The sequence below is a fragment of the Dendrobates tinctorius genome, unplaced genomic scaffold (assembly GCF_039654945.1).
Source record: "Dendrobates tinctorius isolate UK_male_01 unplaced genomic scaffold, ASM3965494v1 ptg000007l, whole genome shotgun sequence".
In the NCBI taxonomy this organism is placed as follows: domain Eukaryota; kingdom Metazoa; phylum Chordata; class Amphibia; order Anura; family Dendrobatidae; genus Dendrobates; species Dendrobates tinctorius.
The window spans coordinates 36,664,234-36,691,935 of NW_027361675.1; the positions used below are offsets into that span (position 1 = coordinate 36,664,234).

The window sequence follows — 27,702 nt, forward strand, 5'->3', positions numbered from 1 at the left end:
TGCCAGGGAGGCCGATTACAAATCGCTCTCACCGGGCTAAACTAGGTTCCATATTTTGCTCTGAATCCATTCTATCCTTTCTACAAAGCAAAACAAAAAGAGGAATTGACTTCCTGAACCCAATGTCCAAAGCATAAATTATGGCGTTCTGCATCTCTCACAACATTACCTTAACTTTGCCCCTAGAATCTTTTCTTTTCCATACTTCTTTTCAGGGTTAAAAAATGTAGTTCATCTCTTGTGTTTGTTACATTGGACTAGAAAACAAAGTATATACTGAATTTTTTTTACCACGTGTAGGGCTCTAACCAAAATCATTTGGGTCAATATGGTTGTGATGTTTCCATGGATGCTAAGGAAAAAAATGAATGTTAATGAAATCACAACATAGTATATAAGTTTCAAAATCCGTTTTAATCCAGGCATAATATTGTGAGCAATGTTATTCCTGTAGTCAGTGTTTTAAATTAGTTAACTATTGCCATTTTATGTCCACATTACCATGGCTCCAGCCATACTAAATTATTATGACCAGTCCATGGAACGTTACACAGTTGCGACGTTCTTAAAGGTTTTTCTGGGAATTGATTAAAAAATTAGGTTATGAAAATGTTTTATTAAATTCCTAAAAACCCTTAATTAGCATATTGCACTAGATTTGTCTATACAGGTTAATTACTATTGTACATTAAAATGGCTTCCACCTTGTTTACACTGAAAAAAATAATCCTATATTGTTTATAGGACAGGTGCCTGTGAGCATGTGCAGTAGAAAACTCCTCCTTGTGGAAGTAGGAAGCTCCTCTCATGTGCAGTAAGAAACTCCTCTTATGTGCATTTGGAAGCTCCACCTCTTCTCACTTGCATTAAAAAGCTACCTTTCATATGCAGTAGGATGCACCTTCTTTTCATGTCCAGTAGGAAGCTTCTCCCCATCCTTTTATGTCCAGTAGCAAGCTCTTCTGCTTCCTTCATTGTACAGTTGCAAGCTCCTCCTCTTCCTTTCATGTACAGTTGGAAGCTCCTCCTCTTCCTTTCATGTGCAGTTGGAAGCTCCTCCTCTTCCTTTCATGTGCAGTTGGAAGCTCCTCTTCCTTTCATGTGCAGATAGAAGCTCCTCCTCTTCCTTTCATGTGCAGGTGGAAGCTCCTCCTCTTCCTTTCATGTGGAGTAGGAAGCATCTTCTTTTTTATTTGTAGTAGAAAACTCCTTTGCGTCCTCTCATGTGCAGTGGGAAGTACCTCTCCATCCTTTTATGCGCTGGCAAGTGCCTCCACTTCCTTTCAAGTGCAGTTAAAAGCACCTTCCCCTTTCATGTGCAGTAGGAAACACCACCTCACTTTATCATATATATGTCAATGGGATGGCGTTTCCATTAATCCTATACTTAAATGGGTGCTTCCATGAGGAGATGGGGTGGAGCATGGGGAGGACCAAAAACGGTTTTAAGCTACTAAAACAAATGTAAACTAGTTTCCTGTGTAGGAAGATGTGATAGAAGTGGATTTTCTGATGTGATACTGGATATGATCGGGGCTGCAGTAAAATGACATTTCACACACTGCTGTCCACCCTGTCTTTCTGGATGCTGAGTGGCTGCCGTGATCTAGAGAAATCTTATACGTATATATGTACTGTGAAGGCATCTCCAGGTCACAGGAGTGGAGTTTCTTACTGGCACCTGTCCTAGACTAGGACAGATTTCTGTCAATGTAACAAGAAGGCAGCCATATTAATTCTATAGCGGTTAATCCAAAGGCAAAACAAATGTGATTTGCTAATTGAAAGCATTTCCGAATGTATTTGAAATGGCATTTCCTATATTTTTGTTTTATTCCTAGAGACCCCCTTTAAACAACCAGCAGGCTTGTTTTGTATTGATGATGTTATTCTTGTGCAGACCATAGGCTTTGCTGCTTCAAAATATTGAAAAATCAAAATGTGTAATTCTTCCGTTGTGGAGTATAAAATCTGTTATTTAGACTGGAAGACTTGGTTTAGAAATACATTCCAGCCTTTACTCCAAATCTTACCATATAATTTGTATCCAAAACAATTAATAGCTTTATTAATGGTAATAAAAGGTTGGTGTCTTTTTCTTTTTGCTGTGCACTAATTGTCGTCCAATGAATCCTTAATCTTTGGGGTTTTTTATTATTTTACAAATGAGCTTTCTTGCTGTAATCTTACAACTAATCCTTTTACCTGTAATTGCTGAAAATTTGCTGTTTCTTTTTAAGGGATATTGTGGTACAGTGTGTGATACCGTTAAGGTAACATTGTTGCTTTGCTAATCAGAACGCTGTCTTGTGTAACCATAGGTTGAATAATTTTATGGTATTGCATGCTACCTTGTTAAATTCTAAATATTCCAACTGAAAACAACAAAAAATTCCACAATATTAGCTAGTTGGCCAAGGATGCTGCTTTCTCGCGGCCAGGGACTATTGTCATTGTAAAGGGAAATCTATTGTTATTTTTTTCCCTCATATGGAATATTAGATAATTCTCGTTTTGTTGTGGCTAATTTGCCAGTTGCATTTTTTATGCTGTTACTTTTGCTTTATTCAATGTCATTTTTTAATTTTTCTTCATTCTCATTTACATTTAGGAGATCGCACATTTGAAGTGAACAAGTTTTGTCCGGTTTTAAGCTACAAGTCTGCAGTCACTTTCTGAGTTTGCAAACTTGGGACTCACATTGCGCACACTGCTCACAGTCAGGATTAGTGGACGGTCATGTGACCGTAAGTATGTGATTTGCATGCTTCCAGCCACATTCCTACCTGATTGTTTCTGGATTCACTCAATGCAAGTGTATTGAGAGGTCGCTCCCATCTAGTGGGCATGTGATCAAATCACGCTCCTGGCATCGGAGAATTCTGGCAGCGAACATTGTGCGTGATGTGAGGATTCACAAGTCTGCAGTCACATAGAGTGACTGCAGACTTGTAGCTTAAAACCGGACAATCTCTTTAATGCTCTATATCATTTCTGTTCTGCTACACACACAGATATCACAGTGCATAGTTATATTTTGGTATTTACTTTTAAATACCATTTTACAATTTAGGTATAGATTTTGTTTACGTATCAACAATATTCTACCCTAGACATTTCTCCTTTTCTTTTTTGTTTATTTTTTACATCAACCATCAGTTTTTTTCTTTTTGGTCACTCTATAGAGAGAAATCATGCGTATATTATTACCCCAGTCAGTAGGCCTGATCTCAAGCAACAGCCCTTAGATGGCATACAGGACTTTAAGGCTGTGTGCACACGTTGCGGATTCCGCTGCGGATTTTTCCGCGCGGAAACGCAGGTAAAGTGACCTGCGGTTTTGCCATGCGGTTTCACACCTCTACTATGCTAAAGGTGTGAAACCGCTGCGGAAACCGCACAAACAATTGACATGCTGCGGTTTGTAAACCGCAGCAAAACCACACGGAAAAAAACGCACCGTCAGCACAGCGTTTTTGAAACCCCATAGGGTTTCATTGTACTGTACTTGGTCAGCGGAACTGCTGCGTTTCCACAGGGGCAAAACCGCTGCGGAAACGCAGCAGAATCCGCACCGTGTGCACACAGCCTAAAGGTCTTTATCAAGCTGGAACCTGCCCGATCCACAGTCAGCAGTAATCAGAATCTGGCTGCTCAGTTTGTCATGTATGATTAACTTTAAAATGCTGCAGTGTTTCAGAGAAAACATACTTTGAAAAGCCTGCGGGGGATCATAGGGAGAGACCTGACTAGTCCATCAAGGACCCCTAGCCGTATTCTCCATGCCCTACTTTAGGTGATAGAAAAGTCTTTGCATTTGTACACACTGGAGAGACCTGTCCATCAACTGGACTGCAGTAGGGAGAAGCCAGCTGGGAATCGTGGGGGACTAGTATTGTTTCTCCCCAAAGTCCAAAATTGGCTGTTCATACTATATTTTCTCTGCAACACAGCAAAATAGAAAAAAAATGTATTCGCGAGGTGACTAAAATTAAGATCTACTTGTACAGTTTATCACAAAAGTGAGTACACCCCTCAGATTTTTGTAAATATGTTGTTATACCTTTTCTGGGGACAACACTGAAGATATAACACTTTGATACAGTGTAAAGTAGTCACTGAACAGTTTTTATAACAGTATAAATTTGATGTGCCCTCTAAATAACAAAATACAAAGCCATTAATGTCTAATCCGCTGGCATCCAAAGTTAGTACACCACTAAGTGAAAATGGCCAAATTGTGCCCATAGTGTCAATATTTAGTGTGTCCACCATTATTTTCGAATACTGGGTTAACTCTCTTGGGTATGGAGTTCACTAGAGCTTCACAGGTTGCCTCTGGAATACTCTTCACTCCTCCATGATGACATCACAGAGCTGGTGGATGTTAGAGACCTTGCACTCCTCCACCTTCAATTTGAGGGTGCCCCACAGATGCTCAATAGGGTTTAGGTCTGGAGAAAGTATTGGCTAGTCCAGCACTTTACCCTCAGTTTCTGTATTAATGCAGTGGTTGTCTTGGAGGTGTGTTTGGGGTCGCAGTCATGTTAGAATACGTCCCCATGGCCCAGTTTCTGAGGGAGGGGTTCAATTTCTGCTTCAGTATGTCATAGTACATGTTGGCATTCATGGTTCCCTCAATGAACTGTATCTCCCCACAGCCAGCAACACTCATGCAGTCCCAAACCATGACACTACCACCACCGTGCTTGACTGTAGGCAAGACATATTTGTCTTTGTACTGCTCATCTGGTTGCCGCCACATACGCTTGACACCATCTGAACCATTTAAGTTTACCTTGGTCTCATCAGACCACAGGACATGGTTCCAAAAATCTATGTCCTTAGTTTTCTTGTCTTTAGCAAACTGTTTGCAGGCTTTCTTGTACATCATCTTTAGAAGAGGCTTCTTTCTGGGACGACAGCCATGCCAACCAATTGACCAATTACATCTGGCGTGTCGTCTAAGCACTGACAGGCTGACCCCCCCATTCTTGTATCCTGTGCATCAATGCTGGCTGCGCTCATACGTCTATTTTGAAAAGACAACCTCTAGATATGATGCTGAGCGCGTGCACTCATCTTCTTTGGTCGACCATGACAAGGCCAGTTTTGAGTGGAACCTGTCTTGTTAAACCACTGTATGGACTTAGCCACCGTGCTGCAGGTCAGTTTCAGGGTGTTACCAATTTTCCTATAGCCTAGGCCTTCTTTATGTAGAGCAGCAATACTTTTTTTCCCATGTCCTCAGAGTTATTTGCCATGAGGTGCCTTGTTGAACTTCCAGTGTCTAGTATGTGAGAGTGATTACACCAATTTTACCACACCTGCCTCCTCATTCACACCTGAAACCTTGTAAGATTAATGAGTCACATGACACTAGGAAGGGAAAATGGCTAATCAGGCACAATTTGGCCATTTTCACTTGAGATATGCTCCCTTTTGTTGCCAGTGGTTTACACATGAATGGCTGTGTGTTGACTTATTTAGAAGACACACCAAATTTACAGTTATATATGAGATGTACACTGACTACTTTAGATTCTATCAGAGTGTCATATCTTCAGTGTGGTCCCTTGAAAAGATATAATAAAATATTTACAAAAATGTGAAGGGTGTACACACTTTTGTGATTTTCTGAACATGCTACTTTAAAAATATTCACCTATTATCCTAGACTGGTATTACAAAATATATAAGACACTACTAATAATATAAAAAAGTGTATTTATTCCATCCTCTAATTATAGCAGTATAGTGCTATGGTCTGCAATATCTCTTTACTTTTAAGAAAGTTTTAATATATAACCCCAAAACTTGTTTTTATATTTTTTGTGCACCAATCTTATTAAAATATGGATGTAAAATAAATATTTACGACATGCATCGATCCTCAAAATACTGCTAGTTTCCTGTTGCGTATTCCAAGAGGTAAATACGTCCTTCACAACTATTTTTTTTCTAATAGTTTCAGTGCATCTAAATTTAAAAAAAAACAAAAAAAAAACAAAAAAACTTTGCTAGTATTCTTGATGCCAAAAATCTTGTATTTTTTATCTACAGCTCCTCTATAGACATCAGTTCTTATAGTACCAGACTACATGCAAACACTTCATAGCCTATTATGATAGTATTATTGTATTCCTTGAATTTTGAGGAGAAATAAAAGGTACTAGGATTACTAAATCAGTCTGTTGAAAGTTAGTCTTTAGTCTTTTACCATGGAATTACCATATATAATAATAAGTATTATTATTTTGTATTTTTTAGGTGCTTTGAAACTATAAAAAAAAAAGGTTTATCAAGGTTGGCCTTAACATTCCTTCACACATTTTTAATATATGCCCATTGCATTACAATCTTTTTCATTTTTTTAATCCCATAGTAATGGATTTCATCTAATAATAAATGAAAAGAAACATAAAAAAATGAAGACAGTTTCTCAGTAATTGAGGAAGGTGCCTGTAGCTGCTTCCAAAGAGATTTATCGGCTCAGACCCATTGTATCACACACTTGAATTCTGTGTATTTATGCTCACTTCTTTTCCCCAAAAAATAGGAAATGTGCCATCGCCAAATGCGCCTTTGAAAAGAGTTTTAGCATATACCGGGTGCTTCAGCCGAATGCAGACGATAAAAGAAATCCATGAGTACCTTTCTCAGCGTTTACGCATTAAAGAAGAAGATATGCGTTTGTGGTTATATAATAGTGAGGTAATGTATGAAACTCTTAATGTTTTTATAAATATGCAAATATTTACTTTATTTATACTATAGACTAGTCCACAATTTATTTTTTATTCTAATGGACTAAGAGACTAATGCTGATTTGAACAGCCATTAAAAGTTTCTAAACTTTCTGGAAAATGCATGAAATTCTAAATAATCAGTAATTCTTGGCTTTATCATTTCCTTCTCCCTCATCCTATATTGTCTTAGCAATAAGACCTGAGCGGTGTATAAAAACCTTGTCCATCAATCGGCTGATAAATGAGCAAACCCATGATTGCCTTCTGATCGATGTGTTATGTAGGTATTACAATTATTGAATGTTGACAGCACATCTCTTAATGGAAATGGGTGTGCTGCCGACCGTAATGGATCGGCCATAGCATCGGACATTTGCACATTTATGATTGCCACTGCACCGATCGATGTTCTGTATTGTCAATCAGTGCTCACTTAGGCCTCTCCCACGTCCTTATATTTCCGATATCGGAGATATCTGTGTACTTGTGCGCAATACTTTTAGCATACGTGTGCCACATCAGTAGCATGTGTACCAGTCCTTGGGAAGCAGCGGTACTGTTCGCGCTGTTCCCTGACACCAGGTGCTGAAGACAGCTCACATCATTCTCCCCTGCTGGAGCTGCGATCAGCACTAGCAGGGGACAATGTTGAGAGTTGTATTCAGCTGATAACAGTGAGAGCAGACGGTGGCTGATGGAAGTATTCATCAGCAGCCGCCTGCACTATAAATAAATTTAAAAAATGACGTTGGTTCCCCTGTATTTTTGATAACCAGCCAAAAGAAACTGAAACCCTCAGGTGTTAGCTTCAGCAGGTCTAGTTATCAAGAATAGAGACGGCCACACGCTGTTTTAATTATTTAAATAATAATTTAAAAAAAAAATACTGCCTGGGGTCCCACCCATTTTTGACAACAAGCCTTACTAAAGCAGACAGCTGGGGGCTGGTATTTTTAGGCTGATAAAGGGCCATGGATATTGACTCCTCCCCAGCCTAAAAATGGCAGCCAGCAACCTCCCGAAAAACACACATATATTAGATGTGCAGCTTTGCCCGGCTCTTCCCACTTGCCCTGTGGCGGGGGAAAGTGGGGTAATATTTATGGGGTTGATGTCACCTTTGTGTTGTCTGGTGACATCAAGCCCACAGTTTAGTAATGGATAGGCGTCTATAAGACGCCTATTTACTAATCCTGTAATTGTATTGTAAAAAAACAAACAGCAAGCATAACGCCTATTTACTAATCCTGTAATTGTATTGTAAAAAAAACAAACAGCAAGCATAAAGTCTTTTATTTAAAATAAAAATAAAACACACTTCAAATTTTTTTTAAAAATAACAGTTCCATTCCATTAAAGTCCTTTTCGTATGTAATAAAACAAAAATAAAAAACAACACTATCCCTCATCTGTTTGACGTTCTGTCGCAAGTCATAATCCATGTCTGGGGATAGTTTTCAACCTAGACAGCGCCAAGATGCGACTGTCCAGGCTTAGAATAACTGCTGAATGAGCTGCTGTGAGCGCAGCATCAGTGACCGGCGGTGACATCATCGAGGTTACCAGGGGTCACTGAGGCTTTGTTCCAAGCTGGGCTGAACTGCGGTGACCTCAGCACAGTGAAAAAAAGTCACTGAGTTCACCGCTGTTCAGCTCAGTGAGTTCACAGCTTGCCACCATTTAAAAAATAAAAGAAAGTGATAGCTATCACCCAAGTGTCTGATCAACAGCTATCTATGTATGAAGTCTTTCAGTTTTAAAGGGAATCTGTCAACCCCTTGGACACATGTAAACTATTAACATGAGCATACAGGTTATAGAATGGTTAAAATAGTCATATCTGTATGCCTCATATCAGCAGTCTCCATGTGTAGAAACCTCTTTTAATATAATTTATGGTGATGAGTACTTCCAGGCTCTTTGTGGCCTGCGGTGTCTGAAAGAGAACTCTGCCTCCGGTCTCCATTAGCGTGCCAGGCACCTCCCATCAACATCAGTGTCCTGTGACGTGTAGTGGTGACCCTGGAATCCCGCGCCTGCAATAGCGCAATTATACAGTACCAATTCCTCCTTTCTATGGGCATTGCTTTCAGCCTTCTTCCGCTCCAGTGACCTTCGGCGTGTGCGATAATAAGGTGCTCTCCCCACATATAGTGACTCGCCAGCACAGAAGAAAGCAGAACCAATGCCCATACCAATGTCCATATAAGGGCGGAAACGTCAAGTATAATCTTGCTATTGCAGGGTGCAGGCGCAGGATTTAGAGGCCACCAGTAGATGTCATAGGGCAATGTGATGCTGATGGGAGGGGGCTGGTAGGCTAATGAATACCCTAAGGCAGTTTTCTTCCAGATACCGCACGCCCCAGAACCTGGAGGAACTCAATACCATAAAGGAATAAAAGATGACTTCTCCACAACAAGCTCGCATATACAGTATGAGACATACGGGTATGATTATTTTAACCATTCTATAACCTGTATGTCCATATTAATATGTTAAATACATCCAATGGGGTGTCAGATTTCCTTTAAGTATTTCTTACGCCTTAGCTCTGCCAAGTCAATAATTCAGGAACTGTGTATTCTCAGTAGGAGTCATTTCCGTTGTTTATGAACTTCTTTTAATTGAAGGCCAAGTAAATCCAGGCTGTTGTGTGTGATTTTATGTAGTGTCTAATAAGCCAGTGGCACTTGAAAGGATTTTGATAGTCTTGTCCACTTGTTCTATTATATTTCCCTTTTTAAAGGATTACCGCCTTAACAATTAATATCATACAGCAAGCAGTGCTCAGCCTTTTACATGAGGGGTCATGGGACCAACATTCTGATAAAAGAGGGACCCATTATTGATACCATTACTTAGCAGGCATTTGTAGCATAACCTGTGACTATGCCAATAATGTTTTCAGAGCTGAATACACCTTTAAAGGGAACCTGTCACCAGGTTTGTGCTACTGCATCTGAGAGCAGCGCAAGCGGAGACCCTGATTCCAGCAATGTCACGCACTGGGCTGCTTGCTGCAGTTTTTATAAAAAGTTTTCCCTGCTGCAGATCTACCAGTTCTCTGAATGCTAAGCTCTATATAACCCAACCCACAACACGGATTGGCAGCTTAATGTGTGCACTGTGCATAAGCAGATAGCTTCCTATCAGTGGTGTGAGTGGGTTTATTCAGAGCTCATGAATATAGAGGACTACATGGCAGCAGGTTTACTAGTCCTCTAGTAATCCTCTCCTGCTGACAAAACAGTGATTTTATCTAAACTACAGAAGCAGCTCAGCACATTGATGGAATTCTAGTCTTTGTCTTTAGCTTATGCTGCTCTCAGATTAAAGAGAATCTTTCAGCAGGTTTTTGCAATGTAAGCTGAAAACAACATGCTGTAGGGGTTAAAACAGATTTTAATGATGTCTCTCTTATTAAGCTTCAAAGTTTTGTTTGCTTACAGTGTTTTAGCACCATTACTTTATTATTATGGTGACTAGCTGGTTTGTGAGCTTTAGTCCAACCCGCCCCTTACTGTGATAGGCCCCTCACTGTCTATAGATATTGTATATATAGAGCCTGGTGTAGGTGGGGTTAGCTTTCTCAGCTCTGCTTCACTTTAAGTCTAAAACCTCTGTCAGAACGGCTGCACCCAGTATTCTAAGTGATACATCATTGGATTCAGCTTCTCTTTTCTTACTTTATGCTGCTCTCAGAGGAGGTAGCAAAAATCTGGTGACAGATTCCCTTCAAGTGATGAAAATCGGGTGACATTCCCTTTAAATGTTGCAGTCTTTAAGGAGTTGAAGTTGCATTTAATTTCATTATATCATTTCTCAGCACACAAATAATAAGTGGCTTTCCTTTCCTGCTCTTATACACTCTTATATGCCCATTTTGCATGGAAATGTTCTGTAGACATATCCCAAGTGACTGACCCTTGACTGTGCAATGAAAGTGCTTCATGGAATGATTTGTGCTTCGGGTTGTTTATATGGTAAAAGACTCAGGCTGGAATTATTAATGCACTAATGGGATGTTTCAAGGAGATCATATAAACTGGAGATGTAGTAAGGATGCCTATTCTAGGATCTCTATAGTGTAGCTATGCGGCACATGTTTATTATTTCAGAAATCCACTCGGCTCCTAATTCAGGCAGTTGTTCTAGAGCGCTCTGTAGTCATCATTTACACTGTCATAGAAATGTTAAGAAGTGCTAAATCGCCCTTACCATGATGATCTAAAGTCTGGTAAATATATGAGGATTTGCCAGTGCATCAAAGAATCAGAAAATCAGTATGCCTAGCAACTAAATCACCAATCTGAGGAATGGTAGAAACCCCAGTACTAACTTGTGATGTTGGTTGTCCCATTCATTGCTTTTCTCTGTTATACACCATGTGACTGTCCACGTCACACACTGTCTTTTGTGTGGGCTAGAAGTCATTTTCCCTCTGCCAGCCTTGTGAAAAACTCATAAGCTTTCATAGAAAAAGGGATTTTTAGCCCATGATATGGACATTGGTTAATGTAAGTAGTAAGGTCATGTGGTATAGTCAAGGACTGGAGCTAAGCGTTTGTCCTGTATACTCAGTACACACATTCATACACATCTCACACATATACATTAATAAATATTAGACACACACACACACGTAAGCATGAAAATACACAGAAATTACACGGTTTTAACACTACTGCAAAGCTACCGTATTTCGGCACAGAAGTGCTATGACTTTTGGCCTCTTTGAACTCACTCTCCTGTTCATCTCAAAAGAGCTGCAAGCAGTGTGAATGGGTAACCATGTCATTCTACTTCTGAATTGAACCAGCCTGCATGTATTTCACTCCATTCAATGTTGGCAAGCAGTGTGAATGGTAACCATGTCATTCAACTTCTTTGCTATAATTCACCTGTTACATTGTTCTCAGTACTTACTATTGTATATCCATAGGGGGGAACTGTGTAGATGTTATCTCAGGAGAGTTGCTATAGCATAGAGATGGTATCAGGACTGCGTCTTTGATCATGTTTTGCACACCAGGAAGTGTGGAGCAGCTGTTGCTAATTTATAACTAAGCAGCTCCCACAAGCCCTCTCTCCTAGCCCTGTATTGTTGTATAAATTTAGACTAATTCTAAGGGGAACACGCAAGTGAGGGGTCGCACGCATTAAGCATCGCATTAGCTAAGCATCCAGCAAAAGACAGTTACTCCATGACAGTTAGTCATGGCCTCAGAACTACCAACCCTTATCCTGGGAGACTTCAACATCGCCATTAACAGCCCACTTCCACAGCTGCATCCCAGCTTCTAACGCTAACCACTTCTCTTGGCCTCTCACAGCTCTCAACCTCTGCGACACACAAAGACGGTAACACCCTTGACCTGGTCTTTGTCCGGCTCTGCCCAATCTCCTACCTAAATAACTCACCGCTTCCCCTCTCTGACCACAACATTCTCTCCTTTACGCTCACAAATCCTCGACCACCCCTGCACACTCCCACCTACCACACATTCAGAAATCTACAAGCCATTAACCCTCAGACATTTTCAGACTCCCTACACTCATCACTGTCCCCCATCTCCTCTTTTTCCTGTCCTGATCTGGCTGTACATCACTACAACGACACTCTTAGAAGCTCCCTTGACCAAGTAGCGCCCCTCACCCTCAGAACCGCCAAACAGAGTAAAACAGCCCTGGCTCACATCACATACTCGACTTCTCCAGCGATGCTCTAGAAGTGCTGAACGCCGATGGAGAAACCCGCACACCAGAAGACTTCATCCACTTCAAATTTATGTTAAGGATCTATAACTATGCCCTTCAGCTCGCCAAACAGACCTATTTCACCACCCTGATCTCCTCACTAGCCAAGAACCCCAAGAAACTTTTTGACACCTTTCACTCGCTCCTCAGGCCAAAAGCACAAGCCCTTGTCACAGACATTTGTGCGGATCACCTGGCCTCCCACTTTATAGAGAAAGTAGATAATATCCGTCAGGAAATCCGCTCCCAACCTCCAATTGCTGTGACTCCCATCCCTCCCTGCATTTCCCCTGGCTCACTTTCCACATTTGATCCCATCACAGAAGAAGTAGTCTCCAATCTCCTCTCCTCATCCAACTATATGCACTACTGACCCCATTCCCTCACATCTCCTCCAGTCTCTCTCTCCAGTCGTCACAACTCACCTAACTACTATCTTAAATCTCTCCCTCTCCTCTGGCATATTTCCATCCTTCTTCAAACACTCTATCGTTACTCCATTAGTAAAGAAACCCGCTCTCCACCCATCCTGCACAAACAACTACAGAACAGTCTCCAATCTCCCCTTCATCTCTAAACTTTTGGAGCGCCTAGTCTACTCCCGCCTTACCCGTTACCTCTCCACTCACTCCCTCCTAGACCCTTCACAGTCCGGCTTCCGCCCACTACATTCGACAGAAACTGCACTCATCAAAGTGACCAATGACCTTCTGACAGCAAAACGTACTGGTGACCACTCTGCTCATTCTTCTCGACCTTTCTGCAGCTTTCAACACTGTTAACCACTGTGTCCTCCTCTCTAGGCTCCAGTCACTAAGCATTAAGGACTCTGCTCTCTCCTGGTTCTCTTCCTACCTTTCTGACGACTCCTTCAGTGTTTTGTTCCTTGACTCCACTTCATCTCCTCTTCCTCTCGCTGTCGGGGTACCTCAGGGCTCAGTTCTTGGCCCCCTTCTCTTCTCTCTCTACACGGCCCCAATTGGACAGACCATCAGTAGATTTGGCTTTCAGTACCATCTTTATGCTGATGACACACAACTATACACGTCATCCCCCAACCTTACCCCTGCGGTACTACAGAATGCCAGTGACTGTCTGTCCGCAGTCTCCAACATAATGTCTGCTCTCTATCTGAAACTTAACCTCTCAAAAACTGAACTTCTTCTGCTCCCGCCGTCTACTAACCTCCCTAAATCTGACATTTCCCTCTCCGTAGGTGGCACCATAATAACACCCCGGCAGCAGGCGCGCTGTCTGGGTGTTATGTTTGACACCAATCTCTTCTTCACATCCCATATACAATCTCTTGCCGCTTAGACCTAAAGAAGATCTCTAGCATCCGCCCTTTTCTCACCATGGAAACAACAAAAACCCTCACTGTCGCATTGATCCACTCCCGTCTGGACTACTGCAATGCTCTATTAATTGGCCTCCCCGTTACTCGACTTTCCCATCTCCAGTCCATACTTAATGCAGCGGCCAGGGTTATCCATCTGGCTAATCGGTTCTCGGACTCGTCCGCTCTTCACCAATCATTACACTGGCTGCCCATTCATTATAGGATCCAATTCAAAGTATTTGTTCTCACCCACAAAGCTCTCCACAGTGCGGCACCCCCTACATCTCCTCCCTCATTTCTGTCTATCAGCCTAACCGACCGCTGCACTCTGCAAACGACTTTCAACTAACCTCTGCACTAATCCGCACCTCTCACTCCCGACTCCCAAGATTTCTCCCGTGATGCGCCAATCCTCTGGAATGCTCTACCTCAAGAAATTAGGACCATCCACAATTTACACAGCTTTAGGCGCTCCCTCAAAACGCATTTGTTCAGAGCGGCCTATCACGTTCACTAATCAGTCATTTTATGTGTAAGTATGCGTGTGTAGCCCATTCACTATCTCAATCTATCCCTCACTCCCTCAAGATGGCTGGACCATCAATGTATATACATCATTGTAAATACACACCTGTACTTTGTATCTCCCCCACCTCATTGTAGATTGTAAGCTCTCACGAGCAGGGTTGTCTTATTTCATCTTATTTTGCTTTAATTATTGTATTGTTAACGTTGTTACTTATGACTTGTGTTTTGAAGCTGTTAAACTGTAAAGCGCTGCGGAATATGTTGGCGCTATATAAATAAAGATTTATTATTATTAGCTGCTGCATCGATCAAATTACAACAGCAGGAAAAGCACTAGCTGTTGTAACTTAAACAAATAGAAGAGGAAATGGTGAAAGCAGACATCTAGCACTCCTTCATCCTGTGTCCGTAGCCACATTTTTTATTTTATTTTAATACAAAGATGTTGCTATCAAACAGCAAGCAGACTGGTTCATTGTTGACGTTACATTAATATACTTTTGCCCTTGTTTAAAGGGTTTTTCTGATGCTACTCACTTCCACTTCGGGAGGTGAGCAGTGGTGACAACATCCCATGTTCACTCGTCTAAGAGGACAAGTGCATGATACCTGCTAAATGTGTACTCGTTCTGGTAGGTATATGAATACAGGATGTCACCAGTGCTGCTGACACCTTGATGTGGAAGTGAGTAGAGCCGGTCAACCCTGGGGTCTTTTGGCTCTTTTCCATCTTAATACTCTCTGCAGCCCTTGTACACATGAATACACTGGGAATGCGCCAGCAACCATTAGTTTTATTAACATGAACTGTTTGAAAATGCTTCTGTTTATTAGATTTTGTACTTTTACAGTGTACTTGCATAAATATTAATATATTACAAATACATTACATCTAGATATTTTTTCAGAATGTGTAGGCAATTTGGCCAAGATAAAGGGGTTATCCATTACTTGGACAACCCCCTTCACAATCCCTATGTTTCCCCTTGTAAAATAATGACCCCTATATTTTCCTCCAGTGCTGTTCCAGTGGTGCTGGTGCCAGCGCGGTTCCACTGGCTCTACCAGGGATCTCGTGGCATAATGTCATGCAATTCCTGCTGTCAGCTCTGTCTTCATTCTTCCTGCCTTCAGACAAACTAAATACATCTGGAGGAACTGAGAGCTACTGCTCTCTCATATCCTCTGGATGTATGTGACTCATCCAAAGTCGGGAAGAGTGAAGCCAACACTAATTGAACAGAGACTAAAAAGGAGCTCCCACCCCTTCAAATGAAATCCAGTGAAATCTGCGCTTCCAAATCCTCCTTCTGAGCTCCACTGTGCCTAAACCACAGTAAGCTGCCACTTGTTTGGCATTATTGTAGTTGGGAGAGCCCACGTAACAATTTACAGAGTGTGTCTCCAGAAGCACAAGGTGGGCACAATGTATGGGGGCACTTCAATATATGGGGGCCCCACACTGTATGACAGCACAATGTATGGGTACTAAACTCCAGAATTCTCCATAAAAAATCATGGCATGGATGTTACAAAATAGTCGTTGCAGCTGTAAATAAATTCATTGAGCAGTGCAATTTCTACAGTATGGTCACTTTTGAGGTTTTTCTGCTGCTCTTGCACCTTAGGGGCTCTGCAAATGTCGCCTGCAAGCTATTCTAGGGCTCCAAAAGGCAAAAAGCTCATGCCATATGACGCATCACCATGTTCTGTAGAAATTGTGCAAAAAAATTGTGGTTGTCCAATTTCACATATTAACTCTTGTCTAAGTGACAAATTTCCTACAAATAAAAAAAATTAAATTTTTACCAATAAAATGTTTCCATTTCCCAATGTTATAAAATTATATGAGGTACATGCGCTTTCAAAATACTGCACCCCTAGATGAATTACAAAAACAGTGAATTTTTGAGTACAGAGTCACTTGTGGGGGTTTCTACTGTTCTGGCACCTCAGGGGCTTGGCTAATGACGCCCACAATCTATTCAAATGTAATCTGCATTCTAAAAGGCAAGTAGTTCTCCTTCCCATCCAATCCCTCCCATGTGCTTAAACAGTAGTGTACAACCACATATTGGGTAGTGCCGCATTCAATAAAAATTGCATAACAAATTATAGGGTCCATTTTCTTCTATTACCGCTTGTGGAAATTATTTGGTGATAATACAGTATTTTAGTTTAAAAAAAAAAAAAAAAAAAAAATGTGGGTTTTTTGTTTTCACATCTAATTGGCTATAGTTTTGTGAGTTACTTGTATGGTAAAAATGCTTAGTACACCCCTAGATGAATTCCTTCAGGGGTCTAGTTTCCAAAATGGGGTCACTTTTGTTTTGTTTTTTTATTTTTGCTGTTTTGGCACTTCAGGGGCTCTGCAAATGCAGCATGGCATTCACAATCTATTCCAAACTAATTTACCCTCCAAAAATCAATAACCCTCTTACTTTTCTGAGCCCTGCCATTTGCCCAAATAACCGTTTTTGACCACATATGGGGTATCATCGCACTCAGGAAAAATTGCGTTTCAAATTGTGAGATCATTTTCCTCTTATTATCCATTGTGAAAATTACACATCCACAATTTTAAAAAGTTCTGTAAAGCACCTAATAGGTTTAAAATGCTCAACATGGCCTTAGATTAATTCCTTGATGGGTCTAGTTTCCAAAATGGGGTCACTTGTGAGGGGTTTTCTGCTGTTTTGGCTCTTTAGGAGCACCTGCAAATGAAACATGGCGCCCGCAATCTATTTCTGCAAAATTTGTGTCCCAAAATTCAAATGGCGTGCTTAGAAGAAATTAGATAACACATTGTGGGGCCCATTTCCTTGTGCTGTTCCTGGTAAAAGTGGCAAAATTGGGGCTAAAGCAACATTTTAGAGTAAAAATTATTTTTTTTTTTTCATTTGACTTTGCGTCAATTCCTGTGTAGCACCTGAAGGGTTAATAACTCCTAACAATGCCAACAGCGTTCCTTTAAACCAACCTATAACAATAGTATAGGATGCACCTATTCAATTATATCACAACTCCCATAGAACAAAGTCCTAGGGACGCAAATTGGTATGAATTACTATGCCAAAAATGATAAAATCATCCTTTATTTAGCTATTCAAAAAGTGCATAGTGCTCAGAGATCAATTATCCATGCACACTGTTAGACCAAAGAAGCACAATTGCAGGCATAGCTAAAGTTTAAACAGATTCTATGCAAATCAGTAAAGAAAATGGGCTTACCCAATGCAGTCCCAAGTCCCAATGCACATTTCACCCTGCTTCCTCAGGGGGCGCGTCACACCTTTGCTGCATTCAACCTTAGCATATATGTGGTTTAGTATAATATCTTTGAACAGATGAATATCTAATGGGTGAATGCACCCAATAGGCTCTGAATTCAGCAATATATAGAACTATTATACTAGGTATCCTTCTCGTGTATGCCATTGTTGATGTAAACTGTATACACGATTTTAATACTTAACTGTTGTATGACATTGTTTTTGTAAGGTGGTCCTCCACCCATGTGCAGCCCATCGAGGCAGTCTTGTTTTTTTGTCTGTTATTGTTATTTTAGACATATCTAAATAAAGAATGATTATAAAATTTTTGGCGTAGGAATTTGCATCATTTAAATCTAAGTTGATCCTTAAAGAAACAGGTTTTGTAAATTTCTTGAAAAAATGAAAAATTGCTGCTAAACTTTTAACCCTTGTAACATCCTAACAAAACAAAATGACGTGTGAAAAATGATGGAGATGTAAAGTGGGAAATTTTATTTATTTTGTACAGTATGACTAACTTGCTTAAAGCTATAAATATTGACAGTTGGCGTATTTTTCTAAATGTTCACCAAAATTCTGACATTTTCACAGATAAACGCAAAAGATATTGATCTAAATTTACCACTAATATTAAGTACAATGTGTACTTGGGGTACGTTGAAGCGTTCGAGTTCTTACCACATGAAGTGACATTGGTCAGATTTCAAAAATTTGGCCCGGTCGCTAAGGTTAAAATTGGTTAGGCAACTAAACATTAAATTTCTTTATAGTACTAACACTAAACATTGTGTTTTATATTGAACAGAATTGATATTCTTGGATTTTTTTCCAATTTTCTTTACATCTAGTCTGAAAACTAAGGGCCGATTCGGGTAACAGGTATTTTTCTAGTACCCAAAACAATTTAAAAATGTTCAGTTTTTTTGATCAGCGTTTGGTCTGTGTTTCAGTTTTTACTATCAGTTTCATTAGTTTTTCAGGTTGTTTTCTTTTATTATTTTGTGCGCGAAGGTTTCTTCTTTTATCAAACAAATGTGAGAATTGTACAGCATTAGGATGCTGCTGGGGCAACACTTTATGGACCCAAACACTGGAAGGTTTAATATGAGTTTGGTACCAAAAACTGACTTGTCTCTGTCTCCATTGTTTTGATGACAATTCGGTCCACAGAAAACACTTTTGAATGTGAATAGCCGTATAGACGATATGGGGTATGAGCTTGATCTGTGGAAATCATGGCCAGACGTCGTATGTGAAATATGGAAGTCTGAAAATGTTTCAAGAGTTTCTTCTTTTTTTCTAGAACTATCTAACTCTGTTAGATGATGAAGACCATAAACTGGAATATCTGAAAATCCAGGATGAACAGCACTTGGTAATAGAAGGTAATTAAACCTTGTAAAATGTCATTTGGTAGCATATGTACACTGTGTTCCAAATTATTATGCAAAAAGAGTTTAGGAGTGATAAGGTTATAATTTTTTTGTTTGTCATTTAAAGTCATTGATGGTGATGTGTGTCAGGGCGCTTTATATCACTGAAAGCAATTGCAGATACCTGTGCAAATTAGTTTGGCAGGTGTGTCCAAATAAAGGCAAGACTACTTAAGAAGGCTGTTCCACATTATTAAGCAGCCTACATTTTTTGCCAAAATGGGAAAGAAAAAGGATGTGTTGGCTGCTGAGAAGCAACAAATTGTGGAGTATTTAGGTCAAGGCATGACTACAATCAACATTGCCAAGACACTTCATCGTGATCATCGCACAATCAAGAAGTATGTAGCTGATTCCCAGCACACACGTGTGCGTGCTGATAAGGAAAAATTGAGGACTCTTTCCAACAGGCAATTGCGTCAGGTTAAAAGAGCAGCTGCAAAAATGCCTTGTCATAGCAGCAGACAAGTTTGTGAAGCTGCTGGTGCCTCCAACATCCCCCGAACAACAAGATGCAGGGTCCTTCAGAGGTTTGCAGCTGTGCGTAAGCCATCCTGTCGACCACCTCTATCCACTGCACACAAGCAGAAGCGGCTCCAGTGGGCCAAACGATACATGAAGACTGACTTCCAAACTGTTTTGTTCACCGATGAGTGCCGTGCAACGCTCAATGGTCCAGATGGATGGAGTGGAGGATGGCTGGTTGATGGACACCCCATGAAAACACGGCTAAGGCGCCAACAAGGAGGAGGTGGAGTAATGTTTTCGGCTGGAATCATGGGGAGAGAGATTGTCGGCCCCTTTAGGATCCCTGAAGGGGTAAAGATGAACTCCATAATCTATGTGGAGTTTCTAAAACAGCACTTCCTGCCATGGTTCAAGAGGAAGAACCGTGCTTTCCGCAGCAAGATCATTTTCATGCATGATAATGCACCGTCTCATGCTGCAAATAACACATCTGCATCTCTGGCTGCTATGGGCATAAAAGAGGACAAACTTATGGTGTGGCCACCATCTTCCCCTGACCTCAACCCCATTGAGAACCTCTGGAGCATCATCAAAAGGAGTGGCGGGAGGCAGTTCACATCTAAGCAACAGCTCTGGCAGGGTATTCTGTCCACATGCAAAACAATTGAAGCACAAATCATCCAAAAACTGACAAATTCAATGGACGAGAGAGTTCAGAAGCTTCTTTCCAACAAGGGGTCCTATGTGCAAATGTAACATCACCTAGAATAAAGTTTTGACTTGAAAACTGTTTGATTTCATTTTGTAATAAGCTGATAATGCTTATAATTTCACAATTAACCATTTTCATGTTCAAAATAAAAATAAAAAGGTTGAAAACTCTGCTGTTCATAATAATTTGGAACATGCATTTTGAGTGTTCCTTATTTTTAAAAATATACTGTTTTCATAGGCAGTTTGTTCAAAAACATTGCAATTATACTAGAATATTAGATGACTGGAAAATAACAATGACTGCAATTCATATAGGTAATTTAGAGAAAATATGAGGAAATATTTTTTGCATAATAATTTGGAACACAGTGTAAAATACATGTTAATGGAAATCTTCCAAGGATTTGGCATTAAATAACTATATAGTGGAATGTAAACATTATATGTGAGCCTCAGACATGAGTGATGTACGGTGTATTGGCTACTTACTTCTTCCCAGAGAAGTCAGTTGTAGATCACTTCTACACCTCCATAAAGTAAAGTTGCATTGTCTTTCTTTGATTGTTCTATCCGGTCTTGTGTCATCCAGTTAGGCAGCGTTCACACGTCCGTGTGAAGTGTCGGCGTACTGTCTGATTTTTTTATTGGACAGCACTCAGATCCATTGATCATATCATATTCTGATCCTCCAAATCAGTATAGGTCTGAGTATTATGGACCTCATTCATGAATTTGTGTTTTAACAGATGTCTTTAATTCAATGGGTTTGTGTGCCATCTGGCACAAAGTCGGCAAAAACACGTATGTGTAACATGGCCTTACTTTCCACAAGCGAGTATAAACCAACTCCAACTTACCCTTTTCTCCCTCTACTGCCACATCATTGTGTCTTTTTCCTTCTTTGGGTAAGGTGAAAGATATCGCTCCCTATTCGGCTCCCCTGGAAATCAGGCGCTGATTTGAGACAAAATCCATGTTAGAAATCAGGGCTGAACCCTTAAATTTCCGCTGCTGATTTGCATTTTGCTTTGCCTTAATAATGATCTTTATTTTTATATAGCGCTAATGATGTATAATAATAAATTATATTGTGGTACCGTGTTAGCTAGAAAAATCGATGTGAATACTTTTCCGCCCAATGATGACAAAAGTATTCTCAGGGTGATACCTTTATTGGCTAACCAGAAAATAATATGTTTGCAAGCTTTCAGAGCACAGTGGCTCCTTCTCCTTCGATTTCTTATCTAGCCTGAAGAAGGAGCCACTGTGCTCTGAAAGCTTGCAAACATATTATTTTCTGGTTAGCCAATAAAGGTATCACCCTGAGAATACTTTTGTCATCATTGGGCGGAAAAGTATTCACATAGAGTATATAGTGCTAACATATTCCGCAGCGCTATCCACTGAGCCACCGTGCTGCCTTGAATCTACACCCTAATTAACCCCTTTGAATGGGGCTAATCCAAATATTTCTACCCACTGCTGGATTCCATGCCAAGACCACCCAAAATCTGATTTGCTTGAATTACCATTGAAAACAATTCCATATAAGTTCTTGCTGATTTTAGCATAGAAAAAGGTAATTAACATGAAAAATCAGCCGTGTGAGTGTATTTCTACAATTTTTTCTTCATAGACACTGGTGAATTTATCCGTATACGGCAGATAAAATGGCTAAAAAGTGACACATTTGTGAAAGTCACATTTGTGCCAAAAAGTGAATGTGTCGAGGTAGCTATTTAGGGAGGGCTAAATTAACCCTTCACGGTTGAGCCAGTGATATCCAAATTATTCCAGTGTTGCTAGCAACTCAAATGACCACACGGAGACGGGGGTCTCTGTACGGGAGGATCGAGGCAGATCACTAAGCCCCTTTATTTTAGTCACATCTTTTATAATCTTTTGCTTAATTATGCAAGGTTCTCAAGTACTAATAGCATCATTTCACTTTATAAGCCAATAATATTGCAAGAAAACTGGAAACTACATATATGTCCGTATCCAAATAGAAAGTAGTATAATGGCATATTCTTCAGAGTTTTACATTCCCACCTCCCTTATCTTATACAGATGGGAACAGTCTGGTTTCATGACAGCCCATGCCAATTACAAAAATTTATCTTACAACAACAAAAACGGAGAAAAGAAACCTACAGAGAATGGATAAAACGAAACTTCAACTCTGATTTTAGTATTAACCCTTCACAAATGTAATGTAGAGGGAGAGGACATGCAGCTTGGCAAGTTTGATTTAATTTATGTCACAAAGTGGCTTACATTTCAGTTTCTGACCTTGAGACAGATGAAGATAGACTGGTATATGGAAAACCTGTTTTGATAAATTTCCCTTACAGGTTAAATAGCATTCTGGTGACCTGCAGCTGGCGGGATTACGGGGCCAGTGTCGGACTGGGGTGCCAAGGGCTCACCAGTATCATTGACTTTGGTGGCCCACTTTCCACCTGCATACAAATATTACACTACCCTTGTTTCCAAATTTATGTATATCTCTATATAATAATAAACTGGGTAGTTTGGTTAATGAATGATGAGATGCTGCTTTTTTCTGTACAGAGTGAATCAAAGTGAATTATGCCAAGTACTCCCCATACATTGGGATTGGGGGCCCAGAACTGCACGGGGGCCCACCGGGGGGATTCCCCTGTTACCCTATGGGCCAGCCTGAGCCTGCACGGGGCCTTACTGCATGCGGCCTTATCTGATCGCGTTCAATGTGTATCTCTCTGCAGTTGGCTCCTAGGCTCCCTCTTGTGATTACTGCAGGTACTTGGCACATAGTGTTACAGTTTTCTTTTCCGTACAGTTTGGAGCGTTGCATCGGAAGCTTAAAGTTACAATAAAAAAATATTTAAAATTTTAATTTTGAACTCCTATTCACTTGTGGCAGATTTATTTCTTAATAGGGTTGTTTGATGGCAAGCACATGCATTTCTGCAAGCCTCATTCAGATGAATACGATAGTCACAGAAATTTGTGCAATACAATTAGTGAATCCTCCCTCAGATTAAAACTTATGAAAGAGGTGAGTTTCAACACTAGAAAATTAAGGTTTCAAGCTTGGAGAAGAAGCGGATATACTGTTAGCACCTAAAATAATATAATAATGTGTAGTACTCTTTTTATTTTATTTTTTTTATTTTTTAGGAACTTTTTCCTGTATATAGTGCACCCTGAGGAATAGTCCGGCAAGGATATAAGCTTTATTATGCTTATTGGTAATGTGTGTTATTTAAAAATGTCTTTTTTTTCAATATTTTACCCATTACTTTTACTTTTTTTTTAGTTCGGAACAAAGATATGAGTTGGCCAGAAGAAATGTCATTTATTGCAAACAGCAGTAAAATTGATAGGCATAAAGGTAAGCCAGGAAGTTTTCCCGTTATCTTTTTAGGTAAACCAGTTTAATAGTAAAGAAGTTTTTCTGAGATTACAATATTGATGGCCGGAGTCTGACTTCCGGCACACTCCCAGATAAGTACTATGACTCATGTACAATAAGAGACATGGTACTTCTCAATCAGCTGTTCATTGGTGGTGCTGGACATCTGACCCCTTTGTTTATTTGTTTATTTGTTTTTTTGCAGCCCTGGTCAGATGTCCCAGTCTAAACTCCATTCATAGCCACCATTGATGTATTTCCCACCTTTTATGTTGTGTGTTTTAGCCAGATTCCAAAATATGTCTCTGGTAATTTGGATTTATATCATTGTCTTTTTTTTTTTCCTTTTGCCACTTTTAGTTCCCACTGAAAAGGGAGCAACAGGACTCAGTAACTTGGGGAACACTTGTTTTATGAACTCCAGTATCCAGTGTGTCAGCAACACCCAGCCTCTAACCAAGTATTTCATCTCAGGGAGACATTTGTATGAGCTTAACAGGTAATGAAGGATAGTGAGAGATAGTGCACTGTGAGGTCTTCAGAGCTTGAGTTATGTTTTTTATAACCCAACCCTGCTTTACTCTTCTCCATAACTTTATCCCTGACTTGTCTGATGTGTTCCTTGGTTTTATGATACTGTTTGAATCCCTACTCTTTCATGGCACTGTATATATTGTATATATGCATGATAGATTTTATATATTTATATATTATATATATATATATATATATATATATATATATATATATATATATATATATAATGTGTGTGTGTATATATATAATGTGTGTGTGTGTGTATATATATGTGTATATATATATAATGTGTGTGTGTATATATATATATACATATATATATATATATATATATATATATATATATATATACAGTACAGACGACCAAAAGTTTGGACACACCTCTTTCAAAGAGTTTTCTTTATTTTCATGACTATGAAAATTGTAGATTCACTGTGAAGGCATCAAAACTATGAATTAACACATGTGGAAGTATATCATTAACAAAAAGGTGTGAAACAACTGAAAATACTGTGTCTTATATTCTAGGTTCTTCAAAGTAGCCACCTTTTGGTTTGATTACTGCTTTGCACACTCTTGGCATTCTCTTGATGAGCTTCAAGAGGTAGTCACCCGAAATGGTTTTCACTTCACAGGTGTGCTCTGTCAGGTTTTATAAGTGGGATTTCTTGCCTTATAAATGGGGTTGGGTCCATCAGTTGTGTTGTGCAGAAGTCTGTAGATAGTCCTACTGACTGTTAGAATTTGTATTATGGCAAGAAAAAAGCAGGTAAGTAAAGAAAAACGAGTGGCCATCATTACTTTAAGAAATGAAGGTCAGTCAGTCCGAAAAATTGGGAAAACTTTGAAAGTGTCCCCAAGTACAGTGGCAAAAACCATCAAGCGCTACAAAGAAACTGGCTCACATGAGGACTGCCCCAGGAAAGCAAGACCAAGAGTCACCTCTGCTGCGGAGGATAAGTTCATCCGAGTCACCAGCCTCAGAACTCGCAGGTTAACAGCAGCTCAGATTAGAGACCAGGTCAATGCCACACAGAGTTCTAGCAGCAGACACATCTCTACAACAACTGTTAAGAGGAGACTTTGTGCAGCAGGCCTTCATGGTAAAATAGCTGCTGGGAAACCACTGCTAAGGACAGGCAACAAGCAGAAGAGACTTGTTTGGGCTAAAGAACACAAGGAATGGACATTAGACCAGTGGAAATCTGTGCTTTGGTCTGATGAGTCCAAATTTGAGATCTTTGGTTCCAACCAACGTGTCTTTGTGCAACGCAGAAAAGGTGAACGGATGGACTCTACATGCCTGGTTCCCACCGTGAAGCATGGAGAAGGAGGTGTGATGGTGTGGGGTGGTGCTTTGCTGATGAAAACTGTTGGGGATTTATTCAAAATTGAAGGCATACTGAACCAGCATGGCTACCACAGCATCTTGCAGTGGCATGCTATTCCATCCGGTTTGCGTTTAGTTGGACCATCATTTATTTTCCAGCAGGACAATGACCCCAAACACACCTCCAGACTGTGTAAGGGCTATTTGACCAAGAAGGAGAGTGATGGGGTGCTACGCCAGATGACCTGGCCTCCACAGTTACCAGACCTGAACCCAATCGAGATGGTTTGGGGTGAGCTGGACCGCAGAGTGAAGGCAAAAGGGCCAACAAGTGCTAAGCATCTCTGGGAACTCCTTCAAGACTGTTGGAAGATTATTTCCGGTGACTACCTCTTGAAGCTCATCAAGAGAATGCCAAGAGTGTGCAAAGCAATAATTAAAGCAAAAGGTGGCTACTTTGAAGAACCTAGAATATAAGACATATTTTCAGTTGTTTCACACTTTTGTTAATTATATAATTCCACATGCGTTAGTTCATTGTTTTGATGCCTTCAGAGTGAATCTACAATTTTCATAGTCATGAAAATAAAGAAAACTTTGAACGAGGTGTGTCCAAACTTTTGGTGTGTACTGTGTGTGTGTATGTATGTATGTGTGTGTGTGTATGTATATATATATATACACTGTATATGCATGTGCACACAGACTGTGTGAGTGCATTTCTAACCCGGATTTAAAAAGTAATATCTACCTGTATTTTCAATGTTTATAGCCTCTTGATTTACTGTAGATCAGTCATCGTATTAAATAGCACTGTGTACTTACAATTGCTGAATTGGTCCTCCTACCCACTTAATTATTCTATTTTGTCTGCTGTATGTGGAAACAGGAAATCTTTTCCCTGCAGTTATCTTTCCCCTGTTCAACTCTTGACCCAGTTTCTCCCCTTCTCCCCCTGCCAGGGACTTTAGCAGTGACTTATGACTCATACAGGGAAAACGGATATCCTGTTTCTACATAGAGCTTAGAAGGATTCAGCTAGTCAGTTTTTAATCAAGTCATGCAGAATACATGGTGTAACGAGCCAGGTGGTGAATTGAAGGAAGCAGACAGCCAATCCCAAAGAATGTACAAAAGATTTATCCACCACTCATCCCAAGGTTCAATTAAAAATTGCCATTTTTCAAATTCATTAAAAATCAGCCTTTGGGACGAGTACTGGATACATCTTTTTTACATTGAGTTTTGGACTTTTCTTTTTTTTAAGCTAAATTGCAACAGTGATAAAGTTGTTGTAGCAGAGGAGTTAATGAATGGACTTTTGTTATTCTAGAACAAACCCCATAGGAATGAAAGGGCACATGGCAAAATGCTATGGAGATTTGGTTCAGGAGTTGTGGAGTGGCACACAAAAGAATGTGGCTCCTCTTAAGCTAAGGGTAAGTGGTTACACCTTAATTGTCACACAATTCCTGATATATATCTTGCTAACAGCATTTGAACTAGATAGACATTGTTGAGAATTGTGCTTTTTAACTTATCAAGCCTTTATTACAAAAGTAATACTGCTTTGTAATAGTGTGATCACCCCTAGTCTGACCGACCGTTACCCTGACATCTGTTCTTCAGATTACATTATTAAGCCATCTTGCTGACATGGGGGTTTAGCCACCCGTAATCCAATGTGTTCCTGTGGTAGCTTATCATATATTCTATTAATTGTGTTTTTCTTTTAGCACCTAACACCTTCTGTAAATGGGTTTTTCAGGATGTAAGTTTTGTTTTAATATAGTCCTCTTATTCTTGAAAAACTTAGAGGCCTTTTGTTATTAAGTACCATGTACCGCGTGTGGGATGTTCATTCAAGTCCATACTGCGCAACATGAACAGACATGGTATTGAGAAAAACTTTCTTTAAATCTGTATCCTGGAGTATTATTTTTAAGTATAATTGATATTTTACATTTTATATGGTATTTTTATTTTTATAAACATTTAACCCCTTCTCATGATATGACTTACTGGTACAACATACGTCATCATATGTCGGGGCCCCTTCTTTGAAGCAGGATCAGAAGCTGAGCCTGCATTTTTCCTGGTTGTGTTATTCAACCATCACATGCCTCTAAATGTACTGAGCAGAGCGGTGTTAACTCCTTAAATACCACT

The 27,702-nt window shown here is 40.0% G+C and overlaps 1 protein-coding gene across 2 annotated transcripts in view; it reads left to right on the forward strand.

Moving 5' to 3' along the window:
- USP32 (ubiquitin specific peptidase 32) overlaps nt 1-27,702 on the forward strand; it is a 315,539-nt gene that overhangs the window by 226,853 nt on the left and 60,984 nt on the right. For both annotated transcript variants that reach the window (XM_073573376.1, XM_073573384.1), the window contains exons 17-21: nt 6,560-6,714; nt 18,955-19,036; nt 23,571-23,645; nt 24,027-24,165; nt 26,867-26,972. In XM_073573376.1, coding sequence (XP_073429477.1) covers nt 6,560-6,714; nt 18,955-19,036; nt 23,571-23,645; nt 24,027-24,165; nt 26,867-26,972 — 557 coding nt within the window. The remainder of the gene's footprint in view (nt 1-6,559; nt 6,715-18,954; nt 19,037-23,570; nt 23,646-24,026; nt 24,166-26,866; nt 26,973-27,702) is intronic.